The 27,345-nt window shown below is 33.7% G+C and overlaps 6 protein-coding genes across 6 annotated transcripts; 2 read left to right on the forward strand and 4 right to left on the reverse strand.

The window, feature by feature from the left end:
• Positions 1-440: 440 nt before the first annotated feature.
• Positions 441-894, forward strand: RO3G_16811 (uncharacterized protein; the record flags this gene model as incomplete). Its single annotated transcript, XM_067671395.1, has 3 exons — positions 441-450; positions 557-585; positions 658-894. 3 exons carry the CDS (start codon positions 441-443, stop codon positions 892-894), a joined length of 276 nt encoding a protein of 91 aa, XP_067527496.1.
• Positions 895-6,745: 5,851 nt separating this feature from the next.
• RO3G_16812 (uncharacterized protein) lies at positions 6,746-9,144 on the reverse strand (the record flags this gene model as incomplete). The annotated part of the gene is made up of 6 exons (XM_067671396.1): positions 6,746-7,481; positions 7,530-7,648; positions 7,702-8,445; positions 8,493-8,866; positions 8,916-8,990; positions 9,036-9,144. The coding sequence occupies 6 exons, from the start codon at positions 9,142-9,144 to the stop codon at positions 6,746-6,748; spliced, it is 2,157 nt and encodes a 718-aa protein (XP_067527497.1).
• Positions 9,145-9,737: 593 nt separating this feature from the next.
• Positions 9,738-10,114, reverse strand: RO3G_16813 (uncharacterized protein; the record flags this gene model as incomplete). Its single annotated transcript, XM_067671397.1, has 2 exons — positions 9,738-9,931; positions 10,021-10,114. The coding sequence occupies 2 exons, from the start codon at positions 10,112-10,114 to the stop codon at positions 9,738-9,740; spliced, it is 288 nt and encodes a 95-aa protein (XP_067527498.1).
• Positions 10,115-11,040: 926 nt separating this feature from the next.
• On the forward strand, positions 11,041-11,235 carry RO3G_16814 (uncharacterized protein; the record flags this gene model as incomplete). Its single annotated transcript, XM_067671398.1, has 1 exon — positions 11,041-11,235. The coding sequence occupies one exon, from the start codon at positions 11,041-11,043 to the stop codon at positions 11,233-11,235; it is 195 nt and encodes a 64-aa protein (XP_067527499.1).
• Positions 11,236-19,854: 8,619 nt separating this feature from the next.
• On the reverse strand, positions 19,855-22,258 carry RO3G_16815 (uncharacterized protein; the record flags this gene model as incomplete). The annotated part of the gene is made up of 7 exons (XM_067671399.1): positions 19,855-20,093; positions 20,139-20,590; positions 20,640-20,758; positions 20,812-21,558; positions 21,606-21,979; positions 22,030-22,104; positions 22,150-22,258. 7 exons carry the CDS (start codon positions 22,256-22,258, stop codon positions 19,855-19,857), a joined length of 2,115 nt encoding a protein of 704 aa, XP_067527500.1.
• A 4,050-nt stretch (positions 22,259-26,308) lies between these two features.
• Positions 26,309-26,594, reverse strand: RO3G_16816 (uncharacterized protein; the record flags this gene model as incomplete). The annotated part of the gene is made up of 2 exons (XM_067671400.1): positions 26,309-26,351; positions 26,527-26,594. The coding sequence occupies 2 exons, from the start codon at positions 26,592-26,594 to the stop codon at positions 26,309-26,311; spliced, it is 111 nt and encodes a 36-aa protein (XP_067527501.1).
• Between the last annotated feature and the right edge of the window lie 751 nt (positions 26,595-27,345).

Raw genomic sequence — 27,345 nt, forward strand, 5'->3', positions numbered from 1 at the left:
ATAAACATAAAATAAATGAAACAATGAGACATGAATGAAAAAATGAGACATAAATGAAAAAAAAATAGACATAGAGATCTACTTACAGAATAATTATAAATATTCTACTTTTGCATAAGCAGGAACAGATATTCGTATTACAGCTATAATTATAAAAAGTATGTGTTAAAAAAGGATTTAATTGAAGTTTGATGAAAAGAACATAAATAGCAGCAGATATGATAATATTAAATAAAAAAGATAATTTTTTAAGTCTGATTGAATTTTACAGTCTTTTTATTCTTATGAGATTAAACAAATAAACTGGATTGCTAATAACTAATAACTAATGACTTTTTACAAAATATATACTATTTGCAAAAGATACGGGATATTTTAAAAGGGGGGGATGAGCTCATTTCAAACTATTTTCAATCTACTTGTACTGAAATTTGAACAAAATGTCATATTGTTAAGAAAGCAAATATTTTGTTTAAATATGAAATGGGGGATGAGATTCTCTTTTATGAATAAAGATGAACAAATATAAGATTAGACTTGATGGATTGATATGAAGATAATATTATAAGCAATTACGATAAAAAAGTAAAAGAAAAGAAAATAATCCAGTACTTGACTAAAAATACAGATTTATATATAAAGTAAATATTAAAAAAGAACAAAAATGAAGCAGATACTGTATTTTGCGGTTGTGACCGTGACTGTGACAATGGTAGTGGTAATGGTAATGTTGTGACTGCGGCCATGACTATGGCAACGGTTAAGGTCGTGGATGTGACCGTGGTTATGGTTATGGCTGTGGTTGTGATTATGGTAGTGATTTCGAACACTACCGTGGTTATGGTTAAACGGCATATTCCTGTGGTTGCCCGCTTATTTTCAGTGTTGTGGTAGAAACACTAATCGCACCCCATTTCATATCAATCAGGATAAAGGTCGTATAGATATGTTGCAACTTTGTCCACTGTCGGATTCGAACCCTTGCCTAATGGCTGAGTTGAATGCAATGTTGCCAGTAGGTTAAATAAAAAATAAAGTCGGCTAAGAAATAGTAATGTAAAGATGAAGATGCAAAATATTTTCAGCCAAAAAATTTATTTCGAGCATGTTACGATTTAAAAGCTTCGTTTGATTGTAGCAAGAGACAATATTCAATGTTCTTCTCTGGTCTTCGTGTGAGGAAAGACAAAATGCAATCTGTTCAAAGCTCTTTATGTGATTGCGTATAACGTGCGAAGTTTCCCTATATTGACTTTAGTAATTGCTGTGTTGGTCAAAAAAAAAAACAGAATGTCGTCTGATATATATGGATTTGTAAAGCAAAATCCATAATTCGAACATTATGCATGCATTGTATAAAAATTTCAGTTTTGTTAGTCATAGCTGCCAGGTTAAGACATTTGGTCATTATGTATATGAGGTGAGGAGGTATGAACAACCTCTGCTGGATTTGCCTAATGAAAAACAGTAGCTGATTGTAGTTGACATTGACATATAAAATTTTTTATACACGATTATTATGAAAATAAAATAAAAGCTTACCTAAATAAGACCATACAACTAGTTTCTTGTAAACATATTCCAAAAGAACTTTTATTGTATTAATTATGGATGTTTCGTAAGAAATGCTGGCAAACATAACAAGATCTTTTCCTGTTGTCAGAACTCCAATCCAACGCGAGGAATGTTTCTGATTACTCGGATTATGGGAATAAATTTAAGCCCTAATATAACATCGTAGTTAAAATAAAATAAAATAATATAAAAGTTTATTTAAATAAGATCATATAACCAATTCCGATTAAACATACTTTTTTAAAATATGTATTGTGTTCATGGTTGCTCTTTAATAAAAAGAAGTATCAACTAAAATAACAAGATCTTTTCATATTGTCAGAAATCCAATCCGATGTCAGGAATATTGCTAATCTTTCACATAATTGAAATAACGCGTAAAATAACGTTATTCAAATCAGTGAGGAACTCCCAGAATAAAAAGATAATCTATGACAGACATACAAAAGAACAAATGAAAAGTTTTCATAATCATAATTAGAGATGACACTTGCTAATGTACCTGAAGATTAGAAGAACGATCACAATAGAAGATATCAAGCCACTCACTCAATAAGATATAAATACCTGCCTTCAATTAGAATAATTTTTACTTAAACTTAAACTGAAATAAAGATCAGTCTCAAAAAGTACACAAACCGTTTCCTGATCTTTGTTTCTACCCTTTTTTTTTATATAATTTTTCCTAACATACAACAATTCAAATAAGTGAAGATTTTCCAGAAAAGAAAGATAATCTATGATAGACATACAGAAGAACAAATGAAAAGTTATCATACTCGTAAATGATGACGAAAATTATAAGTACTTCTTGCTAAATTACCTGAATGCTAAAAGTACACTCACAACAAAAGATATCAAGCCACTTGCACTATATAATAAAAATACTTGACTTCGATTGCAATAATCTCTACATATTGAGTTGAAATAAGGATAAGTCTCAAACGTATTGAAACTTTTTTTTATCTCTGTTTTTATCTTATTCTTGAATACTTCTGTCATTATACAACAAATATCTCTGTTAACAGTATGCTACAAGACTGCTATAATTAACAAATTCATACAAAACGTTTTTGTTTTCATGTAAACAGATCGTTTTATTATTTTTTATGACGGATAATATAAAATAACATATATTCTTAAGCTTATGCTAGTCAATTGCTTACCTTGTGTTTGTACATGGATGTAGATAGCTATTAACCATTAGTCATGAGCCATTAGCCATTAGTCTTTAGCCATTAGAGATGTTAGCAATGACAACTTTCTTTACCAAAAAGGCCTTTTTAGCAATATAAGCTTAATATTACTATAATTTCATCATGCCTGAAAGAATAACTTTGCGCATGAGGTTCACGCTTGTCATTCAAATGTGTTTCACTAGGAATTCCTAATGTAAAAGAAAAAAAAAAAGGAATCGACATTAGACTTCGTTATTATTTTTGTTATTATGAACTTACATTTGACCAGTGCTTGAGCTTTCCTTTTTACTTTTTGTGCCTTTGGCGTTTAGTCATTTCATAAAACAAAAATAGAGAGCAAGAAAAAGAAATTATTTTGTTGCCTTCCTTTGTTTAGGCACCGATTTCTTCTATGTTAATTAACAAAACACCTTTCATGTTACATTAATTTATAGGGAGCTTTATAAACTTTTACGTGAATGTTTCAAAACCAGCGTAAGTGACGAATAGTAAGCTTAATATCTTGACAGCAGCTTTTCTGCTAAAGGCTAGTGGAGCTTTTCTGAAATTAAAAAAGTTTAATATCAGAAAATAAAAAATTGAGCAAGAATTTAAATAACTTCGCGAAAATCTTTTTCTTTTTTGCAAAAAGCATACTGCCAATAAGCTAATTTTTTTCTCTATCGTTTGGTGTAAGCTTTATGCATTTCACATGCATAGACGTAGAGATAAATGCAATTTTGTGAATTTCTCTATGGACCGATGATTTTACTAAAAAATAAATAATCAATATCCGGTAATGTCTTGTTGATTCATATAAGGGGCTAAGCTACATTTAAAGCTTTTCAGAGCTTAAATTTATGAGCTTGACAAAGATGCCGTTGAAAAAAAATGTTTCCTTTGCATTAAATTTAAGGATTAATTGCAGTTTCACCTTTTTTCTCATAAAAAGGAAGACAGGCAGGATGCGGTCTAGGCGGTATTTTATTGGGAGTGGGACATGGAAATTCCAAGTATTCTATGTTGTTATATACCCAAATACATCACTATGCTTTAGCTTAGGTAGCTTTAATAGTATCAATTAGCTACATAGCCAGAATTTATGTTAGTTTAGAAGATAGGGATCTGTATTCCTTACTATAAAAAGATTGAAGGTGCAATGATCAAGCCCCTGAAGCAGAGCACAATGTAATGTCCTTTAGTAAATTCATTTTACATTGAGGATTTCCTGATAAGATTTAGAAAACGACAATTTTTTGTATGAAGGGTTTTGTTTGGCCTTCTTGGCTAGGGATAGATGTGTACTTGTCTAAGTATATGCATATTTGTGCATTATAAACTGCATAAGGCTACGTGAACTTAAAAGCTAAGAGAAAATAATTGCTATAGTACTAAATACTGCATGTGTAAGCTTAATAAAAGTAATCGAGTTTGCTTGCATATGTTGAATTGTTAGAACCTGATCAGTTGTTCAATTAAAGGCTTAAAAAATGTTATCCAAAGATTGGGAAATAGTGTTAATATAATATATACATGTTAGTCATTATCTTCATGACATACCAGGGAACATTGATGGGTACGTGCCTTTACCATCAAAAAATGTCGTACGTAAAGGATCATGAGCAGAGCATTGATTCTAAGAGATTAATATTTTTATCAAAGATCAATTTTAAGGTGATAAGGAGTAATCTGGGCTGATTAGAAAGTTAAGGCGATAAGAGTTAGCTATGATTGAAGCATTTTAGGCATGAATAAAAAACAGTATAGGCTGATTTTAAGAGTAAGTTGCTGTCGCCAAAGCCAAACTTCGTTGTCAAAATTAGTTATAGACTAGGAAGACCTATCATCATCTAAACTTATTTGTAAATCTACAATCCAAAGCAATAGCACTGTGTCTTAATAATATGTCAAAAGACAGTAGAAGTGAGCAAGATGAATTGGTATAAGAACAAGTTGGGCTCGGTGTTAAATCCTATGTACTCAAACTTAACATATTGGAGTGATTACAAATTTCTACCTACTGCTGAAATTTAGTACTCACAGTTGCTTAAGTTCATTGTCATTGTCTACAGGAAGTGATAATTTTTATATAGGAGAAAATAGAGCACGTTTTTAATGTAAAAGTAGCTGTCCATTTTTTAATCCGTAAATGACATAAAAAGGTTAAGTAAAAAGTAATAGCAGCCATATAAGATATTAGCCATTCTTTATTTCAGAACTCTTTATGTTGCGAAAGTACCCCAATTTGTAAATAAAAAAGTGGCATCTGTTTGTATTCCTTGCGAGCAGCAATATCAAAAGTATAGAATCGGCAACAAAAGGATGATGATGAGTAAATGATTAAGTTAAAGCTTGTCAATGATCTAATAAATGCATCCGAAGTTGAACAACAGAAATAATAGCCAGTCAACTGTCTTTCGTCTACTTACTTTTGGGGTTGACAGTTGCTTAGACTATCTAGGATGATAAATGCTGATCCTATCATTCTAAATTTTGGAGTACGTAGCTTTGTCAGTCCTAGTTTAATCTTTTGTGCACTGTTCTGCATTCTAATATACAGTAAAAGTTTTAGTATTGACTTGTAGCATAGTATAATCTTTTGCAGCAACAGAGTCAAAAGTATGTTTACTATTTTACAGATATGACTTTGAAAAAAGCTATCTAGTATATCGTTTAAGTTTACTGAAATGCACACGATGATGATGCGAAATATCATTTAGCCTCGGTTGTCAAATAGTGCGGCCTCTATTCTGAATTGGTTATTTATCGATATAGATTTAGGCATATCAATTAAGAAGAGCATGAAAAGTTGAACTAACAAAAGCGGCCAAGGACTTTGAAGCTGTATTTGCGTACATATGTAACGAACAATGATCACAGTCTTGGTCAAGTACTTTATGTGGTCTTTCATGTTCCTTTTTGCTAATTTAATTGCAAGCCTATAGTCACCAGTCGTAATTCATGCTGGCCAAAGCCAAATTTTTAAATTCGCATCCTCATCCCTCCCTCCATTCTCAGAGATAATACATGAAATCTTTACTGCAATGGGATATACTACCTCAAAGATATGATACTTGGGGCTCAAGCCAGCAGTTTGCATTGGGCTTTTGGTTGGAGTAAAAAATGCCCCTACCACAAAAAGGTTGCTCATATTCTTTCATCTACTGTTGTAGGCGTTGTATAGAAACCATCGTGGTTACAATAGCTTCTCTCAAACTAGAAGCGTGTTACAATGTTAACAATTAGATGGTTATAACTTACGTAGCGCGACATAGCGCAGCTCACTATACTTTTGATACAACTGGTCGCTTTACAATAGTTCATGTTTGCCTTTTCCAATTCATGAAAACATATTATAGTTAATGTGGCGTATTAGAAGGTGCTTATGTCCAACGGATCTACAGGCAAATGACAACATAAACTATAAAGGACAACAACAACGCTCTTCGTTTAAAGCATGATGTCTGCTACACAGTGGCTACCAAGATGTTTCGTTGGATCAAAAAAATGGCTATAAGTGAGAGAGACAATGAAAGATTTAAAAGAAGGAATAATACATATTGATGGGTGTTTATTGTTATTTATTGCATATTGAAAATAAAAGAAGAAAAAGCATAAAAAGACATAATATACATAAAAAAATTAAATTTCATAAAACAGTAGCCCTTTTTTTACAGTCCATATTCTGTCCTTTGCAATTTTTGGGATAAACTCAAAGTTTTCATAGATATATTTGAGCATAGCTAGGCGAAATCTGATGAAGTCTGATTTTAAATGTGGGTTGTTAATGCATAGTATAATGTAGCATGCCCGAGCTTGTAACAATTTCCATGAACTTGATGCATGTTGAAAAGCAACAGACTCAGGATTTTCTAATATTTGACCATATCCAGGAAGGAGTAGGTCCTCTATTTGTCTTCTTACGTGAGGGGTTTTTGCTAAGGTATAATGATCATTCTATCAAAGATTTAGCTAAAAAACTACTCAAATGTTTAAGATGATACCTTTAAAATGTCCTTTAGATACTCTTTATCACAAAAAAAGTTGGAGCCATATGCCATAAGTGTTTGATATGATCGTTTATCCTTGCAATACTTGTTCCATTTTGAAAATTTGCATAGGACTTCATGCAGGATCAAGTTGACAAAAGGCTCTACCGAAGTATCGCTTAGACCATAATGACTTAGAAAAAGCACAGCACGATCCCAGTAGTAATTCTCCTTGCTAGATAAATTTATATGCGGAGCATACAAACCAAGGTCAAACTTCAAATCTACAGCTTCTGTCAATGCAAAGAGGGTTGGCATGCGGTAATGCCATTCAGGCAATTCAATTCCATCAGCAAGCTCAGGTGTCATTTTGTTGATGATGTCCTTATGCAAGACACCATCTAAACTCTGCCTTAAGCTCACCGTACATGACCAGCGGGAACCATCCTCAGATAACCGAAAGAGATCAGGTGTGAACAAAGCCATGGACTTGCGGCACCGTTTCGCTTTCAATTGATCTGCGAATGGCTTCCACCAGCTACGATCAGATGGTCGGTGTACCAATGAAGACAGCATAAAGGCAATGAGTGCTACACCTGTAAGTTGCCGTGCTGTATACCGAGAATTTTTCTGACTATGGATGTTTTTTGCTAAAGCAACTAAAGAGTCCAGACGCTTTTCAACAAAGGATGAAAGAGCATGAGACTTGTACCAATTGACATGTGCTTGAAGATGGTTTCTAAAGAAATAGCGTTAAATATTTATATGTACGATGTCAATTACATACTTGGCCAAATCCATAGTATGATTATATAGTGCATCCCAATGATTCGCTGTGAAGCGCACTTCCAATCGCACTCCATATGACTTATACTTCATCAATGACAAACAGTGCTTCATCCTGGCCTAAATATTAAAGTAAGCTACAGCCCGGTTTACATAATAAAATAATTACTTACTACATGCTTAATAAATCCTGGGGATACCTTGAATACGTCGTCAGCATCAAAATCTTTGCCATGTCTCTCTCCATATGTACTACGGCTGTAAAAAGGCTGTTTTGCATGGGAGTACGCGGAGACCCGAATAAAACCGGACTTGCGATTCCCGTACTTGAACCCACCAATACCTGAATGACCACAAAAAGGATCATGACGGTACATGCTCTTATGAAAGCTTTCGTCTTCAAAAAGCAATTCCAGTATAGACTGAAAATCTTTTCTTTCTCCAGTCGACCATAATCCTGTAAGACCAAGTTGAGGGCTTGCAAAGTTGATGCCTAAGTCCAGATAGAGGTTGCTAAGATCCATTTTGTCCCATATGAAGCCTTGTGAAGATAAGGCATGCACAAAATTCTCGTCCGCAACAAACCTGGATTTCATACCCATACCCCACGTTACAAAGAAGAAGTCGCCAAATATAGCACTTAGACTTGAGTTACGTGAAAGGATACCCCTCATAGCAGATATCAACTGCGACACCTCTTCCATACTTAAGCTAATGCCCTTCCCCAACCCAAAATCAGCAGCTGATTGGTAGTCTAAAGGTACTGGTACAACTGACGTATCAAAGATAATATCCAAAGCAGGGAGAAGGACCATATTGACGAACCTTTCATGATAAAGAACAGGTATAAAGTATGATGGGCGTGCACTTTCTGTCTGAACCATTTCACGATAAATTCCAGGGAAGAAAATGGCAACCTAGCAACTTTCTTTAAGATTCGTTTTTTCAAAAAAAAAAAAAGTACCTGAAGCCTTTCGCTATGTAAAAATTGAACATTGGAGATTTTGTGCACACCAACTTTAACATCGTTCGTATATCTTTCATGAGACCAGGCTACTCCAGTATCAGTCGTGTAGCTACTACTGTATGGTGGTCTGATATCCAATGTACATGAGTGCTTTAAAGGCAGGTCGCTACTAACGTATGCAAAGGAGTCAATGTCTGTGGATATACGGATATCACCAGGAACAGGTTCGCAGCTGTTGTTAACAAATACCGGAGATAATTGGTCACTGCTGTTGTCGTAAACGCATCCAAGTATATGCTGAAGTATATCATCGGATACCTGTCGATTCATACCGGATGAAAGATGCATAAATTCCTCAATTCCCATGGATGCTATGAATCATTGATTAGGCATATAATTATATGACGTTCATCACTGTACCACCAGCATTGAAAAAACGTTGACGATCCAATACAGACAAAGCATTCATGGGGCGCACTATATGTTCAACTTCGTCTAAAAAAATATCAGATGATTATTTATGTCAAATAATGAAGTTACCTTCACGTAAACGTGTACGAGTACCAATCGCAACAATTGGCTCTACCAATTCACTAGAATTATTGCCAGAGGCAATTTCAACATAAGGTTCGAGATATAAATCAGACATAGTGTGAGTAATAGAAAAAAAGAATAAAGGAGAAAAATATAAAAGCAAAAAAAAAAAGAAAAAAGAATTAGTCTGGCATATTTATAGAAATATGAAGTGTACGGCGAAAACGTAATGATAACATAATTGCTGATAAAAATCACGCAATTTCATAATCAATAGCCGTGATTGGTGGGATATGACACACTTTTTGCGCTTTTTTTGCTTCTAAATAGCTATTGGCTGTTGCATTTATAATTTAAGGTATGATACCAAAAAGAAAAACCTCAAACATAGCAACTAAAACAAATTATGACACACTATACAGTGTCTTTCACTTTGACAAAGCTTCACTATATGAATTATTCATGCTATTTACTTTCTTTAGCATATACTTCAAAAAAAAAAGAAGATTATCTGACAGTCAAGCTCCAAGTGACAGTGAAATAAAAAATTTATTGTGTGTTTTACACGTCACAATTGTAATTCCGCAATATAAAAGAGCAATTTTCCATTTTCTCCTCTTTCTTTCCTCTTTTTTTTTTTTTTTTTTCTGAAAGTCAACGTCGATATCAGGTATCGAACCCTCATAGTCTGATTGAAAGGCGTATATCTCAACCACCTGACCATGGAAAACTGAAATCTTTGTAAGCAAGCGTCTGCTGATCGCTAATATGACTCGAAGCGGATAGGCTGTCTTGAACCCAAGATGTTCTTGATGATGGGTTAGCGCTTGTACCTCTAGCAACTACTGTATGGGTTGAGCGTTCTCTGGACACGGGTTCAAATCCTGCCTTCCCCTCTCCGACTTTTCTCATTTGATAGTAAATAGAAGAATGTTTATATGGACTGACTAGTACAGGTTAGACCCTAGGATCCTGTGGGTTACCTGCTTACTTTTGGGAATAACCAGAGTGAACGGAGTGATGCCGGACACACTAGGCGCACCCCATTTGATATGTAAACGAGACAAAAAGACATTTTCACACATAGTGATCTATGTTTATACTTATGCTTATACTTGTACTTATAAGGTTAGGCTTAGGCTTATGCTTATTTATGCTTATTTATGCTTATTGTCGTATACCAACATACTTTAAAGATGATTCATATTCAACTTGTAAGAAATGATAGTAGTGAATGGCTTACAAAGATTGATTATAGTCCTTTTTTCACTATTATTCGGGTGATAAACTAAATTCACACCTTTAACACGTTTACAAGTTGGTTTTAATATAGCATAAACATAAAATAAATGAAACAATGAGACATAAATGAAAAAAATAGAGATGTACTCAAGAAATAATTTTAAATATTCTACTTTGCATAAGCAGGAACAGATATTCATATTAAAATTTATTTATGCTAGATCTACAACTATAGCTAATTAAGTTGAAAAGAATACAAATAGCAGCAAATATAATAATATTAAAAAAAAAAGGATAACTTTTTAAGTCTGGTTGAATTTTATAGTGGTTTTTTGGTTCTTACGAGATAAAACAAATTAAGTGGGAGATTGCTAACAACTAATGACTTGATATAAGTCGCATAAGCAACAGATACTATTTGCAAAAGATACGTGTTATTTTAAAAGGGGTTGAGTTGATTTCAATTTATTTCCAATGGATTTTCAATTTATTTATAATGAAATTTGAACAAAATGGGTGATATTGTTAAGAAAGTAAATATTTTGTTTAAATAAAGATAAACAAATATAAGATTACAGTTGATGATTGATATGATGATAATATTATAAGCGATTACGATAAAAAAGTAAAAGAAAAGAAAATAATGAAATAGTTGACTAAAAACAACAGATTTATATATAAAGTAAATATAAAAAAAGAACAAAAAATGAAGCAGATACTGCACTTTGCGGCCATGACTGTGGTTGTGGTTATAGTTGCGGTAGTGGATATGGCTGCAGTTATGGCAGTGACAGTGGTTATGGCAGCGGTTGCGGTTATGACTGTGATTATGACTGTGATTATGGTTGTGGTTGTGATTATGACTGTGATTATGGTTGTGGTTGTGGTTATGGTTATGGTTAAACCCCAAAATCCTGTGGTTGCCCGCTTAATTTCAGAGTTGTGGTTGGAGCACTTTTCATGACTGTATCTATAGTTAGCGTCACGGCTATGGCTAAAAACCAAAATCTAGCGTTGCCTGCTTACTTTGGGAGTGATCGGAGTGATTTCAGACACTAGAGGCACCCCATTTGATACATAAATGAGGCAAAGGCATTTTTACACCTAGTGGCCTATGTTTATGGCTATGGCTATGCTTATGGCTAAATTTTGGCTTATGCCTAAAGTTAAGCCTGATCGATGCTTACTTGTCTGGTTGACATTGTAGATGTGGTTGTGGTTTTATCATGAGTGCTTGTTACTGCGCGCAAATCTTCATATTTTTTTGCAGCTTGTGTTCAGAAATATCTTTTCAGGTGTATATGCCTAAGGGGTTATGTGGTACAATTTGTTTCATTTGTCTAGCGGACTTTTTTTCTAAGCTTCTGTTTTACGATTTAGTGAATGGTTTGATTAGAGGAGCATGAATAGGTGTAGGAAGTTCCTACTATAAGAAGTGGCAGTATTCAGGTAATTGTTTAACGAATGGATTGTATGGCTGGAGATGATTACGCCGTTCGTTACCTCATAAAGTCTTATTGGGAATCAGCCTTGTACCGAATTGCTTCATGTTTTGGTACAACCTTTAAATGTTTGCTATTTTGTTAAATTTGTATTTTGATGCTATTGACGCCGTAAAAAGAAAGTAATTTCGTAATTTGATCTGTATGACTGTAAGGCGCATACTCATGCTTTGAAATTTGTTTCTTCCGCTACAGATGGTCTTTTTTGGGAGAGTTTATCACTTTATTGTTCAAGGATTGATATCTTATTCTTAAAGGCAAAGGTTGTAGTTTCTGACGTGTTTTAAGTATTAAAAGCGGATAATGAGGAATCAAAGTGACTGAACAATAGTTCTAATGCCGAATACGTTTATTAAAGAATGATTTCACGGCTATTTAGATCATTTTGGGCAGGCCCGCAGATTCCATGACAAAACATAGTTGCTACTAATATGATCTGACATTTATAAAAAATATCTATAAACTGTTCTCGATAACGATCTGCTGAGATGAAAGTTACAATTGTCTGTACAGGACTATGATAATTGTTAGTATCTATTCTTATTCAAACTCATTTGTAAATATTTAGTTTGTAAGCAATACAGCTGTATTCTATTGACGTGTGTGTTAGTCTGTAAAATTAAAAGACTATAAAATTCAACAAAACTACGAAATATTTGCTCTTATTTAATACCATTGTATCTAGTATTTACATCCTATTCAAGAAGATTTGATAAGTTCTTTTCAATGCGCTTTAGTTACCTATAGCTATTGACATAATGTAAATAAATTTTAATATAATGTACTCCTGGTTATGCAGGTCGACTATTTATAATCATTTCTAAGGTTGATCTACTATTCATCTATGTGTTATAGCATCAGAGGCTACATTAATCCGGTCTGTACTGCGTAAAAGGAGTAAAATTATCTATGACCGGGTGACAGAGAAAAGACTGTAATGAATCCTTGGAAAAGAATTCGCTATTCTAGTTTCTTATAACTTGAAGATGATTCATGATTAAAGTATGCTGGGATATGACAGCATTTTAAAGTATCACAAACCAAAAGGCTTTTTGCGATTGCTTTATTCAAAAAATGAATGATAGGACAATAACATGTGGGTTTTGGCTTAGATCATCTGACGCACGCAAGGGAACGTAACAAAATAGTTTCTTTGAAAAATGGAACCAAAAAAATTGGAAGTAATAAAAGAATGGCTATCAAGGTTACTTATTCAAATGAAATTATTGGCTTAAGAAAGATTCTTTATAAATATATTCATGCTTTTACATTATAATTAATGGATGTATGTTTGTTCTAAAAAAAAAAAAGAGAAAAAAAAAAAGAAGCTTAGCCGACCTCTTGTTACTAGGCAGTTATAAATAAAAGATACAAGCACTCCGTTTTAATTTTCGAGTAAATAGGTTATTTTATTACTCTTTACGGGGAGTAATAAAAAGCAACAAGATATTTACAGGCCTCGATTAGTTTATTGCTTACTTTCTGCTCGAACATGGATGTAATTCGCTACCAGCCATTAGATATGTTATCAATGTCATCATTCTTTACATTAATTTATATACGACTTCATAAGTGCTTGCATGTATGAATGGAAGCCAACATGAATGATTAAGAATAAATCCAAGACCTTGATAACTGCTTCTCTACTGGGAACGAGCAATGTTGCTCTGTTGTTAAAGTAATTTAAGCTCAGAAAGTAGAAATATGAGCAAAACTTTAAATATCTACGCGAAAAAAAATTTTCTTTTTTGCAAAAAGTATACTGCCAAAAGGCTATTTTTTTTCTCTATCGTTTGGTGTAAGCTTTATGCATTTCGGATGCATAGATGTAGAGATAAATGCAATTTCGTGAATTTCTCTATGGACCGATGACTTTACTAAAAAATAAGTAATCAATGTTCGGCGATGTCTTGTGGGCGTATATTACAGGCGAAACTATATCTAAAGTGTTCTAAGCAATAAAGTTATGAGATTCGCCAAGCAGCTGCTAAACAAATGCTTCTTTGCTCCAATTTTGATGGTTAATTACAGTTTTACCTTTTTTTTCATACAAAGGAAGGCAGGCAGGATGTTGACTAAGGATTGTCCTTGTGGGCTGTGGATCATAAAAAAGCCATGTATCTTACTTTACTATCCACCATGGTTAATTACCACCCCTTAAGCCGGGCAGCTGCTATAGCATCCATTCATTGCAAAGCTAGAAATATTTTTAGTTTGGTGGGAAGGAAAATATGCGTGGTTACTATGGGAAGAGTGTAGGAGGAATGACCAAGAAGCCAAAGCCCTTATATAGAGCATAGTGTGATAGCCTTTTGTCAACTCATTTTACAAAGAGGTTTGCTTGATATATGGTGAAAACTGGCTAGGCCTCCTATGAGAAGATGTGCCTGTGCTTCTAAGCTTGGACATGGGGCTTGCAGGTCTTCGAAATTAAGTAGCGCGTGGCTCAGTATATGCAACTTTATGCTTTTTCAATTGCATAACGCAATGCAAACCTAAGCGGTGTAAAACGTAACAGCTAGGAAATTAAACATTTATGCGTTGGCATATTAATAAAAGCGCTTGAGGCTGTTTGTATATGTTAAATAGTTAAAGCCTGATTAGTACATCAACTTAATAATTGAAAAACGGTGTTGGAAGGCTGGAGCATATAGGGAAAATAGTGCATATATGTTAGTTACTATCTTTATGACATACCAAGCTGCAGTGATAGTGTATATTTCTGTCATGAAAAAGCTTCAAACATGAAAAATATCGTACGTAAACAATAAGAGCAGAAAATTAATTCCAAGTGCTGAATGGGTTCATCAAAAATTGATTTTGAGGTTACTTCTGGTAACCTGAGTGGATCAAAAAGTTAGATGACAGGAGAAATCCACGGTAAAAGAGATTTAGGGCATGTAAATATCAGTACTGGCCAACGTTAGGAAGATACTGTTGCTCTCAAGGTCGAACCTTGCTGTCAAAATTAGCGGTTGCCTAATTGTATGCTTTTTATGCCAATTTCAATTTCAATGAACATTGTTTCGGACATAGCAATAAATAATATCATATAACATTTAACAAGCAAAAAGAGCCAAGGGCTTTTGAAGTTGCACTTTCTTATATGCCTAACGAAGAATGAGCACAGTTTTAGTGAAATATGTTCTGTGATCTCTCAGGATGTCTTCTTTCGGCTTAAGTTTATACATATGGTCATTGGTAATAGCTTAGGCTGGTTGAAAGCCAAATTTTGCATTTGCATGCTCATGTCTTTCAATTGTCAGAGTTAATACACGTAAGCTTTATTGCAATAGGACGTACAACCTGAAAGATATGCTGTGCAACTCTTACGCCAATAGTTAGCATAGATCTTTTGCTGTAACAAAGAATATCCACGTTGTAAAAAGGGCACTCAGACTTTCTTAACTGATGACATCGTATAGAAATAACTATGTTTACAACAGCTACTACGGAGAGGACAATTGGCACTTCAGGCCACGATGGATAAATCATGATATTTACGGTTCAATCGGCGCTATAACTACATTCCAAATATGGAAATATACATTTTTGGTCATTGCGCATCGATTGGTACCATTTTCGTTTTCCAATTCCGACTATTTGTTGTAGATATCTGCGCTTGAAAATAGGCGGTATGCAATTTTTTTGGGCACGCTCTATATCAATGACTTCTTTACAGATTTTAATAAGACTTTGAACATTTGTGTAACTATATGGTCCAACAATAGGTGTTATAGCTTTGCTAAAATATCTGTATTTGATGAAGAGAAATATGTTAAAAACAGCAATAAGAAAATAGAAATGTCGGAGATTTTGGCGGAGATTTTGCACAAATACTTTAATCAGTTAGAGCTTATGGTATGCAAATTTTTACTAAAAACCATCGAATAGAAACAATTTTATGTGACCCTTAAATTTATAGCATGTCTGCACTTTTTTTATGATTGCGGAGCGAATATTTGATTTCACACTCCGAGACTTTGGGAAATGACTTATCCAATAGTACGCTATATTGGGTAGAAGTTTGAATGGAATCTGAAAAATTGAATTTTGGAGCTCATCTGGCACTGTAAGCATCTGATTTCCTCAGCTTGCCCTCATTTACTTTTGTGAAGGATTAGCAATCGCCAACTCCTTTGTATGTTTCTTGAATTCTAACATTACTGATGTATGGCAGTTATATGAAACATCGATATGGCCGCCAAAATTTTTGCGACCGATTTAGGGTTCTTAGCGTATATGCTATAACAAGGATGTCTTGCAAAGTGGCATCATCCACTGTCCGAGCATGCATACCAAATGGAAGCTTATTTCTAAGCATCTTTTGATGAATGTAATATAGATACTAAGTTTTTTAACTAAATAACATCATTGATATTATGTAAGGATCACATTGCTTCCTCGATTCTTAAAATATCGTTATTTCTTCATTATGGTTCAAACATTAGTCGTAAAAAAACTAATTGTAATTGTTAAGATAATAGAAAACAAGAGGTAAAAACAAAAATAAAGAAACAGTTTGTGAACGTTTCGAGTCTGATCTTTATTTCAGTTTAAGTTAAAGTAAAAATTATTCTAATTGAAGGCAGATATTTATATCTTATTGAGTGAATGACTTGATATCTTGCATTGTAAACGTTCTTCTACTCTTTCAGGTGCTTTATCAAGTGTCATCTCTATTTATGATTATGAAAACTTTTCATTTGTTCTTTTGTATGTCTGTTATAGATTATCTTTTATTCTGGGAATTCCTCACTGATTTGAATAACGTTATTTTACGCGTTATTTCAATTATGTGAAAGATTAGCAATATTGCTGACATTGGATTGGATTTGGTTATTTTAGTTGATACTTCTTCTTATCAAAGAACTCTCATGAATACAATACATATTTTAAAAGAACATGTTTAATTGGAATTGATTGTATGATCTTATTTAAATAAACTTGTATTTTATTTTATTTTAATTATGATCTTGTATTAAGACTTATATTTATCAACGCTAACTACAATCAGTTACTGTTCTACAACAGTAATAACCTATATACTGTTATATAATATCGTGATATTATTCTTGAATATCATTTAAAAATATTAATGCTTATCGTTTTTATAATGTTTTGTTGATTACAAATCTATTCTTAGTTAAATTTAAATGTTCTAATAAAATGTGTTATTCTCATTATAATTTGAATTAAAAAAAAACTGTAAATTATTTTTTATTGGATTTGGTACATTTCTTTGCTACTTTTTTTGTTTTTCGATGTGTGTTTATAGTTCATAGTGTTATGTTCTGGTAAAGGTAATAACAAAGATAAACCAAAAGAATACTTTTTGAGACTGAACTTTATTTAAGACAATCTTAATTGTTAAAAAGAAATCATTACAAAGTCTACTACTTATATTCTTCTATCAGTTGGCGGGTAAATGAGTAGTTATGAGCGTAGATCCAATAATTGACACGTTTGATTGAAGAATGATCACTGAATCGATTATGAAAAATTTTAATTCGTTGTTTTTATAGATCTTATTGTTCTTTAACTGATCTGGGAGAATTGTCCCATCTTCAATGAGAGGAAAGATATATTTATATGAAATGCCTCCAGTCAGATCAAAGTTGACTAGGTACCTGATCCATTATTATTCATTTACAGAAATGATGAATAGTAAAGATCATGACTTATTTAGTATTCATGTTTACTTTATAGAATGAATCTAATAGTGATAGTTTTATATAAAAAAGAAGAAGAGTATATTTTATTTAATAAAGATTTAAATTATTATCTTTTATCAATTTTAATATACTTCTTTTAGTTGTGATTATTCAATGTCCGTTATGATCAGACTCTGTTCTACAACACATGGTAGGTGCAGTGAAAAAATCACAACAGTGAGTACTTTTTAGGCAAAGAAAAATTATAATTAAGCAAGAGCACATGATAATAGCGCTTTTGCTTTGCAAATTAAAGTTAGCATATAGTTATGCTGCTATTTAAGGTTGTCTTTCTGTAAGTGAGTTAATTTGAGTTAAGTTTGCTTATAAAGCTTAATTTAAGGTTGTGATTGCCTTGTAAGTTGTTGTTTTATATAGGGTTTAAGCAGATGTTTGATAAGTAGTGACCACCAGATCTTATGTGTAAGATCAATACGATGTTTCTTGATAAAAGTTAAAGTAGAGTAAAAAGTTTAGGTAAACAGGGACTTGTTAAAGTTTGTTATTTACTGCGTAAAAACATATGATTTATTTAAACTGACCAACAATTTCTTCACAAAAAGATGGGATATATACATATGTATGATATTTTTTTTTCTTTTTTGCTTTTCTTATTTTTTTTGACCATTTTTATATTTTCAACATTTTTTATCTTTTTAACATTTTTTATAATCTTTTATCTTTTAATTTTTTCTATTGCTATTTTTTGTTGGTTTGTGTTTTGAGTTGAGTGTTTTAGAGAAGTTTTTCTTGAAATTTTTAAAGTAAGGTACTGTAGTGACTACCAGATCTTTTAATTAAGATCAAATAAAGGTAAAGATAAAAAAAAATAAAGGGATCAGGAACTTTTTATGAGAAGGTTGCCTGTTTATTGAATAAAATATATAAAATAAAAATGTGAGTAGAACTGTACTGTCCTTTTTCTTCATCTAAATAGTTGGGATATTTATATTGTTAATTTTTTTTTCTTTTTGACTTTTTTCATTTTCTTGACTTTTTCACTTTTTTGACCTTTAACATTTTCTTGACTTTTTTCATTTTTTGACTTCTTTGTTACACCATTTTTTTGACTTCTTTATCACAACATCAACCCTCAAAAAGAAGTTCTTGTGACCTACAAAAACATTTCAGCTGTAAAATAAATAAAAGGGAAAACTTAATCCGTTATCGCAAAAGTATAAAATGGTCATTGGGTGGATTGAACTCGTGACATCAAGATTCAAATGAGCCATATTTCCAATTAAGCTATTTTGTAATTTCTGGAAAAAAGTGGTTTATAAACATCCAATGGACTTCCATAAATATTTTGAAGACCGTTAAACATGTTTAAAAATATTATATGGTGCTTACTATTTTTGAAAATTACCGATGTACCAAATGATACAAAACTAACTGGGAACAAAGGTGCTTCACATAAGAAACGCCCCATTATTCTAGACTAAATCGGGAAATATTCGGAACTTCAAAAATTAAACAGCGCCATTCGATTCTGCTTGCCTTATAACCTTAGTTTCTATTTTTGGATTGTTATTCTAGCTCCGCTATAGCTGTAGATATTATGATTTATCCATCGTGGCCTGAAGTGCCAATCACCCACGGAGACAAAGGTGTATTTCAATGTCAGAAATACGATGAAATTTTAATTTTATATAATGCTAAAGAGCCCAGTTCTCTATACGTCTGATGTAAATCTCCTTTTTATAAACGTTTATGCCAGGACCATCCTACTTGTAAGAGTTCCTTATATGTAATGGAACATAGTAGTAGGTACCAATGTCCAGTGAGTCTTCAGGCAAACAGCAATTTTACCTATAAAAAGTAACAAGGCCATTTTTCTCATTATATACCATGCTGGTTTTACGATGATAAGCTAGATGCTACCTCAACTCAAAAAATTGCCATAAACCAAATAGATAATGAAAGTTTTGCAGTAAGGAACAGTGCATATTAAAAGATGTTTATTTTTTTGCATATTGTACATAAAAAGACATATAAAATAAAATAAAAAAAAAACTTAAATTTCATAAAATAATAATCCATTGCTTACAGTCCATATTCTGTCTTTCGCAATTCTTGGTGTAAACATAAACTTTTCAAATATATAATTAAGCATAGCTTGACGAAATCTGTTGAGATCCGACTGTAAACTTGGATTGTTTAGGCATAAAATTATAAAGCATGCCCGAGACTGCATTAGTTTCCATGCACTTGATGGGTGTTGGAACGCAACAGACTTGGTATTTCTTGTGATTTTAGAGAAGGAAGGGAGAAGCAGATTTTGTATTTGTTGCCTAGTATAAGGAGATTTGACAACATTGTAATGACCGTCCTATAAGAAGCATAGTTAGAAAACTGATTAAAGGTCTACTATGGTACCTTTATAATGTCTTTGATATAGTTAATATCACGAAAGAAATTGGACCCATACGCTTGAAGTTTCTGGTATGACTCTTCGTCCTTGCAGTATTTACTCCATTTCGAAAACTTGAAAATCACTTCGTGCATCATCAAATTGACAAATGGCTCCACTAAAGCATCGGTTAAGCCATAATGATTGATAAATAGTATAGCGCGGTTCCAGTAAAAATTTTCTTTGTTTAACAAATCTATGTACGGAGCATATATGTTAAGCTCAAAATCTAAGCTTATACCCATGCTTTTCATTGTCAAAATGGTTGGAGATTTGTAATGCCATTCAGGCAGTTCAAGGACATCTTGCAGATCAGGTGTCACCTTGGTCAAAACGTCCCTATGGAAGACACCGTGCAGATGCTGTTTCAAGCTCACTACACACGACCACCGCGTGTTATCGTTAGATAACTTGAAGAGGCTAGGTACGAACAAAGCCATTGACTTGCGACACCTGTGGGCTTTTAATTGGTCAGCAAAGGGTAGCCACCAGTTACGATCTAATGGTCGATGTACTAGGGCGGACAGCATAAACGTAATAAAAGCCACACCTGTGAGTTGGCTTGCTGTAAACCTAGTCTCCGCTTGATCGTGGAAGTTTTTTGCTAGTGAAACAAGGGCATCCAAACGGTTATCGACAAACGACCAAATGGCATGGGACTTGTACCAATTAATGTGTAATTGAAGCTGATTTCTAGACAAATGATGTTAGAATATTTGCATACACTATAACAAATACATACTTGGCCAGCTCCAGAGTACGACAATATAAATTGTCCCAGTTATTGGCCGTGAAGCGAACCTCGAGTCGCACTCCATAGGAACTTGACTTCATTAAGGACAAGCAATGCTTCATTTTTCTCTATATATCATTTAGAGCTTAAGTCTAGTATACTATATAAATTGTTCACTTACTACTTGCTTAATGAAGTGCCGCGAGACTCTAAGTACTTCATCCGGTTGGAAGTCATCTCCGTGCCTCTCACCCATAGTCGATCTGCGATAAAAAGGCTCCTTTGAGTGAGAGTACGCAGTGACCCTGATAAAATCAGATTTTGGACTTGAGTACTTAAAGCCCCCAACACCAAGGTGATCACAAAAAGGATCGTGACGATACTTTCTCCACATAAACGTTTCTTCAGGAGCCAGGAAGTTGTCGATAATAGCACGAAAGTTCGTGCTATTACCAGTCGACCACATGCCAGACAAACCATGCTGAGGACAGCCAAAATTGACGCCCAAGTCCAAATACAAATTGTTGAAATCGACGCGATCCCATAAAAAGCCTTGGGAAGCCAAAGCGTCAATGAATGTCTCGTCCCCTGAAAATCGAGATTTCAAGCCCATTCCCCAGGTTACAAAAAAAAAGTCACCAAAAACCGAATTCAAGCGTGAATTAAGCGATAGAATACCCCTCATTGCTTCTTCTAGCTTAGCAAACTCTTTCATGCTAATGTACATGCTTTTTCCCATACCAGAATGAGCAGCAGACTCATAATCTAGAGGCACAGGCACCACTGACGTATCAAAAATCATACGCAAAGCCGGAAGGAGAACAAGATCAACAAATTGGACATGATTGTGGCTAGGTACATGATATGATGGGCTAACATCTTTGGTTGAAGCAAGCTCCTGGTAAATACGAGGGAAAAAGATACAGGCCTACAAATATTTGTTAAGTAGCGGCACCTTAAAAGTAGGTGAAGTACCTGAAGCTTTTCTGTCTTTAAAATTTGCACATTAGGGATCCTGTGGACGCCAACGCTGACATTGTTGGTATAAACGTCGTGAGACCAAGTTACACCAGTATCCGACATGTAGCTGCTTGAATATAATGGCCTGATAACAAGACCAGCTGAGTTTCGAAGTGGTAAATCGTCACTGACATAAGCAAAGGAGTCAATATCAGTGAAAATACTGACTTCACCAGAAACCTTTTCACACATATTGTCTACAAAAGCAGGAGATAATTCATCACTGACACCATCATTAACACATCCAAGTACGTATTGGAATATGTTGCTGGATATTTGCCCACTAGCATTAGAAGAACAATGCACAAACTCCTCAATACCCATAGAGGCTATAAATTATTCATTTAGTATTTATATACAGAGTATTTCCCAACTTTACCTTGAGAGTTAAAATAACGTTGACGATCCAATACAGACAAAGCATTAAGGGGGCGCACTGCATGTTCATCTTCATCTAAAAAAATGTCAGATGTCAATAGGTACAAAATAGATAACTTACCTTCACGCGAACGTGTACTAGAACGAATTACAATAATAGGCTCTACAAGTTCACAGGTCTTCTTGCGAGAGACAATTTCAACATAAGGTTCGAGAAAAGTGTGGGACATAGTGCGAAGTAATTTAAAAGAAAAGTATTAAATAGGATACGAAAGGAAAAAAAAAAACAAAAACAAAAACAAAAATCAAGAGTATTTATAGAAATGTGAAATAAATGGTGCAATGCAATGACAACCTAATTGCTCTACTAAATCACGCCATTTAATAATCTATAGCTATGATTGGTAAAACATGACGATTTTTTTTGCGCTATTTTGGCTTCAAATTTGTTATTGGTTGAGAAAATGTTAGTCATAGAAAGACAGTCATTTTGGTACTTACATCCTGTAGAGGGAGTCACATCTTTAAGTTCCGATATGTTTCCCTTTTACTTTTTGTTATGGACGCTAAGGGGGAAATAATAGCAGTAATTTGCCATTTTGATTCCATAACTGCCGTTTTTTCTCGCTAAAAAACTGGCAGGTATGAAATGGTATCGTGGAATTAGAGGCACAGTTACTTAAGAAAAGGTAATTTTTCTTTTCGTTCTGTTTCTTTCGTCTTGTAATGAGTTGTTTTGTCAAGCCAGAGAGGAGAGAGAGAGAAAGAACCGGACAGGAACTAAGAAGCTTGGATAGACAGCTAAAAGAGGACAAGAGAGGGTGGCGTGAAGGGCTTGAAGGTGTGAACTGCAAATAGGACTTACGATAGTTGATAAGTAAGAACGAGACAAAGATAAGTAAGATAGGAATAGACGGACAGTCTAATAGAGAGAATAATACTTGATAATTGACTGATGTTGTATTAATAAAAATAAGTGGGTATTTATACTATTATATGGAATGTGTAACACGATTCTTATTAAATTGAAGGACTTGTTTATAATTAAAAGAATGTGCCCAAAGGGCCGATAATGTCATGACACGTCTTTCCATTTTCCAAGAGAAGATAGTAGCAGTAGACTGGATTGAATCAGTAATCGTCCGAATGTGAAGTTGCCATGCTGTCCATTTGAGTCAAGTAGGTTTGAAATTTTTGAAAAATTGCACTTTTTTTTAATAATAAGGTTGACAGCGATAACCAGGATCGATTAGGTTAACATCTTGTTGGGAGGTAGACGTATTGTGAAATCAGAGCTTTTAAGATTTCTATAGTGTTAGACAGGGCTGATGTGAAAGGTTTTTGATGTAAGATCAAACGGTTATGTAGGATACGGTTCCAAAAGAGCAATGATTTGACTATGAGTAGCTTGCATTAAGTGACCACCAAGTTTTATTAAGTAGATCAAGCTGCTTTGAGTAAATTAGGCTAAAAAAAAAAGGATTACAATGAAGTGTATATTCATCAGGAACCTTCCTGTTCTTGTGAAAATAAAAAAAAATGTTTACTTGTAGGGAATATTTATTTATATGTAAAGAAAGGCGAAAAGATAAGAGTCTTCAAGTAAAGCAATCATAGATTGTTATAAAATGTCGAGGTATTTTTTTTTCTTGCTTTCTCCTGCGGCAAGAATGCGGCTATGGTGTAAAGAAAATAATAGACATATCAATAATAGTAACTACAAGAGCAATAAACAAGGGCAGGACAAACTAGACGGTGCCTTTTGCTTTAATATGATGCAGGTTCTTCAGGTGAATTATACCTGCTCTGTATATATTTTTTTTTCAGTGCTCAAAAAAAGAAATATAATTCAAGACTATACGTAACACTGTAATAATTTGCTTGGCTGCATTATGCTAAGGTTTAATTAAACAAATTTGCGTTGCAATTGATATAAGAGTTGCTTTTATATCAGTCAGATTTGGATTGATTCGCTTGTTATAGTGACCACCAGACCTTGTAAAGTAGATCAGACTATTTTGGTAAAGGTAGAATTAAAAAAGATAAAACGATAAAATAAAAAGGGGTTTTGCAATGAAGTATAATAGCTTCAAGGGACTTCTTGTTCTTGATGTTAAATAAAATAAGAGATAGTTTACATCTGCAAAAGAAAATTTATTTGATAAAAAGAAAAAGTAAAATAAGAAGTGAAGAAGTATTTTGTGATTATTATTAGGGGTTATTTATTTTTTTTTTGGGTTTTATGATTTTGTTTTGTTTTTGGTATTTTGAGTAGTTGTTATAACATAAGAGGCGGTTGTTGTATAGTATAAGGCGTTCGTTGCAAACTGTAAGGCGTTTGTTATGAACTGCAACAATTTAAATTCAGCCGTTTTGCTCTTACGTGTTACACTGCAAACCGCTTGTTATGTACTGCAACCATTTAAGCTCCTCCGTTTTGTTCTTGGATGTTACAATAATCTAATTTGAAGTGACAGCGAGCGACAAGGAGATTGAAAATTTACTGTGCTCCTACACGTCACAATTGTAATTCCGCAATGATAAGGCAAATTTTCTATTTTTTCCTCTTTCTTCCCTCTTTTTTTTTATGAACGTCAACGTCGACAACAGATATCGAACCCTCCAAGTCACGTTGAACGGCGTATATCTAGGCCATTTGACCATAGAAAATTGAAATCTTTGTAAACAAGCGTCTGCCAATCGCTAATATGACTTGAACTGGATAGGCTGTCTCGAATCAAGGACGCTCTGGATGAAGGGATGGTGCTTATGCCACTTGGCCACAGAGAATTGAAATCTTTGTAAACAGATAACGTTCGATCGATAATATGATTCACGAAGAAGGTTGCTGCAAATAATTTAGGACCTTCGACATAGAATTTTAATCCAAGTTACAGTTATGGGTCCGCAGGTATTAGAATTTTTTGTATGAAAATCCTTTATATCTTGCTAAATTTTACCTGCTGGAATTTCGAAAAAAGATTTAAACACAAAAGAAAAAAGAAATCTAATAATTTTTTTGTAGAGTAAATATTCATGAAGCCATTCACGTTTGAAAAAAGAGTCTTTTTTTTTTACAGATGGTCTTTTTTATGGAAAGCCTGTTCCCTTCTATCGTTGAAAGACTGGTATCTTCTTTTTTTTATCTTTGAGGCCAAATGCGAAAATCAAAAGCAATTTGCGAATATTTTGTTGAAAGAATACGTATTAGGAAGGCAGTCTGTGGCTTTTAGCTTAGATCATTAGAAATGTACAACAAAAAGGAAAAAAATAGTCGTGTTTGGGGAAAAAAAAAGACTTGGTAAAAAAAAAGTTTAAGTAAAAAAAAAAAGACAATATGAAAAAAGGAGTTTAGCAATAGAAAGTTCATTATCCAAATGTAAGCAGTAATATAACAACAAATATACTTTATAGAAATGCAAATGCCTTTATATTGTAACAAAAGAATACATGTACATTCTAAAAGAATAAAAAAGCAAAGAAGCTCTGCCAACATTTTATTATCGTTTTATCATGTTGGAAAGAACAATGTTGCCCACGAGGCTCATGTTCGTCGCCCGAATGTGTCTCATTACGAATTCGTAATGTAAAGAAAAAGACATTAGGTTTAGTCATTACTATTTTTTTCTTATAAACTTACAAATGACCGGTGCTTGGTCTTTTCTTTTTATCTTCTTTAACTTCAGCATCTAGTGTATTCCATGAAACAAAACAGGGGAGCAAAAAAAAGGGTATTTACTGCCTTATTTTGTTTAGATACCAATTTAGATTTATTTTAATTAACAAACTACCTTTCATGTTACTTTAATTTAAAGGGAACCTTATATACTTTTATGTAAATGTATTAAACCAAGCGTAACTGACGAATAACAAGTTTAACATTTTGACAGCAGCTTTTCTGCTACAGGCTATTGGAGCTCTTCTGTAATTAAGTATTTTTAATACCAGAAAGTAAACAACTGGTTGCTTTATAATAACTAATGTTGGTCTTTTCCAATTTATGAAAATACGTTGTAGTTTATATGGCGTATTAAAAGTTCCTTATGTTCAACGGATCTACAGGCAAGTAACAACATCAATTATAAAGGATAACAATAGCTTTATTTGGTAAAATTAAAAATAAATTAAACCCAAAAGCCAAGAAAGAAAACAACAAAGAAAGAACAAAAAGCACGAGCGGCGCTTTCGCTTCGAAATGAAGCTTCTTCAGGTGACTTATACTTGCTCTTATATATCTTTTTCCACTTACTTAAAATTCTAGATTAATGTGAAACGGTAATCTAAAAAATCTTAAGAGAAAAATTTAAAGTTTGCCAAGAAGTGCTAAATTAAAAAAGAAAAGAGAGAAACTTCTTTTTAATTTATGCAGTGTAACAGGACATGTAACTTAGCCGAAATGGGGCTGAGATGTAGGACCTGACTCGGCGATGTAACCCGAGATAATGATGTTACAAAAAAGAAATTTGTATAACAGTAACTCGGGGATGGTTGCACTTACACAAGGATCGAGACCATGATTGTGGTAGCGATATGTGTTACAGTGACTGATTCAGCGGTAATGATCATGGTTGTGATTGTGGTTGTGGTTATACCCCAGATTCTTGTGGTTGCATGCTCACCCCAAGTAATATGGACACAGTTGTGGTTGTGGTTGTAGGTTGTAGGTAGTGGTTAAACCCCAAAATCCTGTGGTTGCCCGCTTAATTTCAGAGTTGTGGTTGTGGTTATGGTTGTGGTTATAGTCGTGGTTATGGTTGTGGTTAAACCCCAAAATCCTGTGGTTGCCCGCTTAATTTCAGAGTTGTGGTTGGAGCACTTTTCATGACTGTATCTATAGTTAGCGTCACGGCTATGGCTAAAAACCAAAATCTAGCGTTGCCTGCTTACTTTGGGAGTGATCGGAGTGATTTCAGACACTAGAGGCACCCCATTTGATACATAAATGAGGCAAAGGCATTTTTACACCTAGTGGCCTATGTTTATGGCTATGGCTATGCTTATGGCTAAATTTTGGCTTATGCCTAAAGTTAAGCCTGATCGATGCTTACTTGTCTGGTTAAACCCCAAAATCCTGTGGTTGCCCGCTTAATTTCAGAGTTGTGGTTGGAGCACTTTTCATGACTGTATCTATAGTTAGCGTCACGGCTATGGCTAAAAACCAAAATCTAGCGTTGCCTGCTTACTTTGGGAGTGATCGGAGTGATTTCAGACACTAGAGGCACCCCATTTGATACATAAATGAGGCAAAGGCATTTTTACACCTAGTGGCCTATGTTTATGGCTATGGCTATGCTTATGGCTAAATTTTGGCTTATGC

This window comes from Rhizopus delemar, genomic scaffold (assembly GCF_000149305.1).
Source record: "Rhizopus delemar RA 99-880 supercont3.22 genomic scaffold, whole genome shotgun sequence".
In the NCBI taxonomy this organism is placed as follows: Eukaryota; Fungi; Mucoromycota; class Mucoromycetes; order Mucorales; family Rhizopodaceae; genus Rhizopus; species Rhizopus delemar.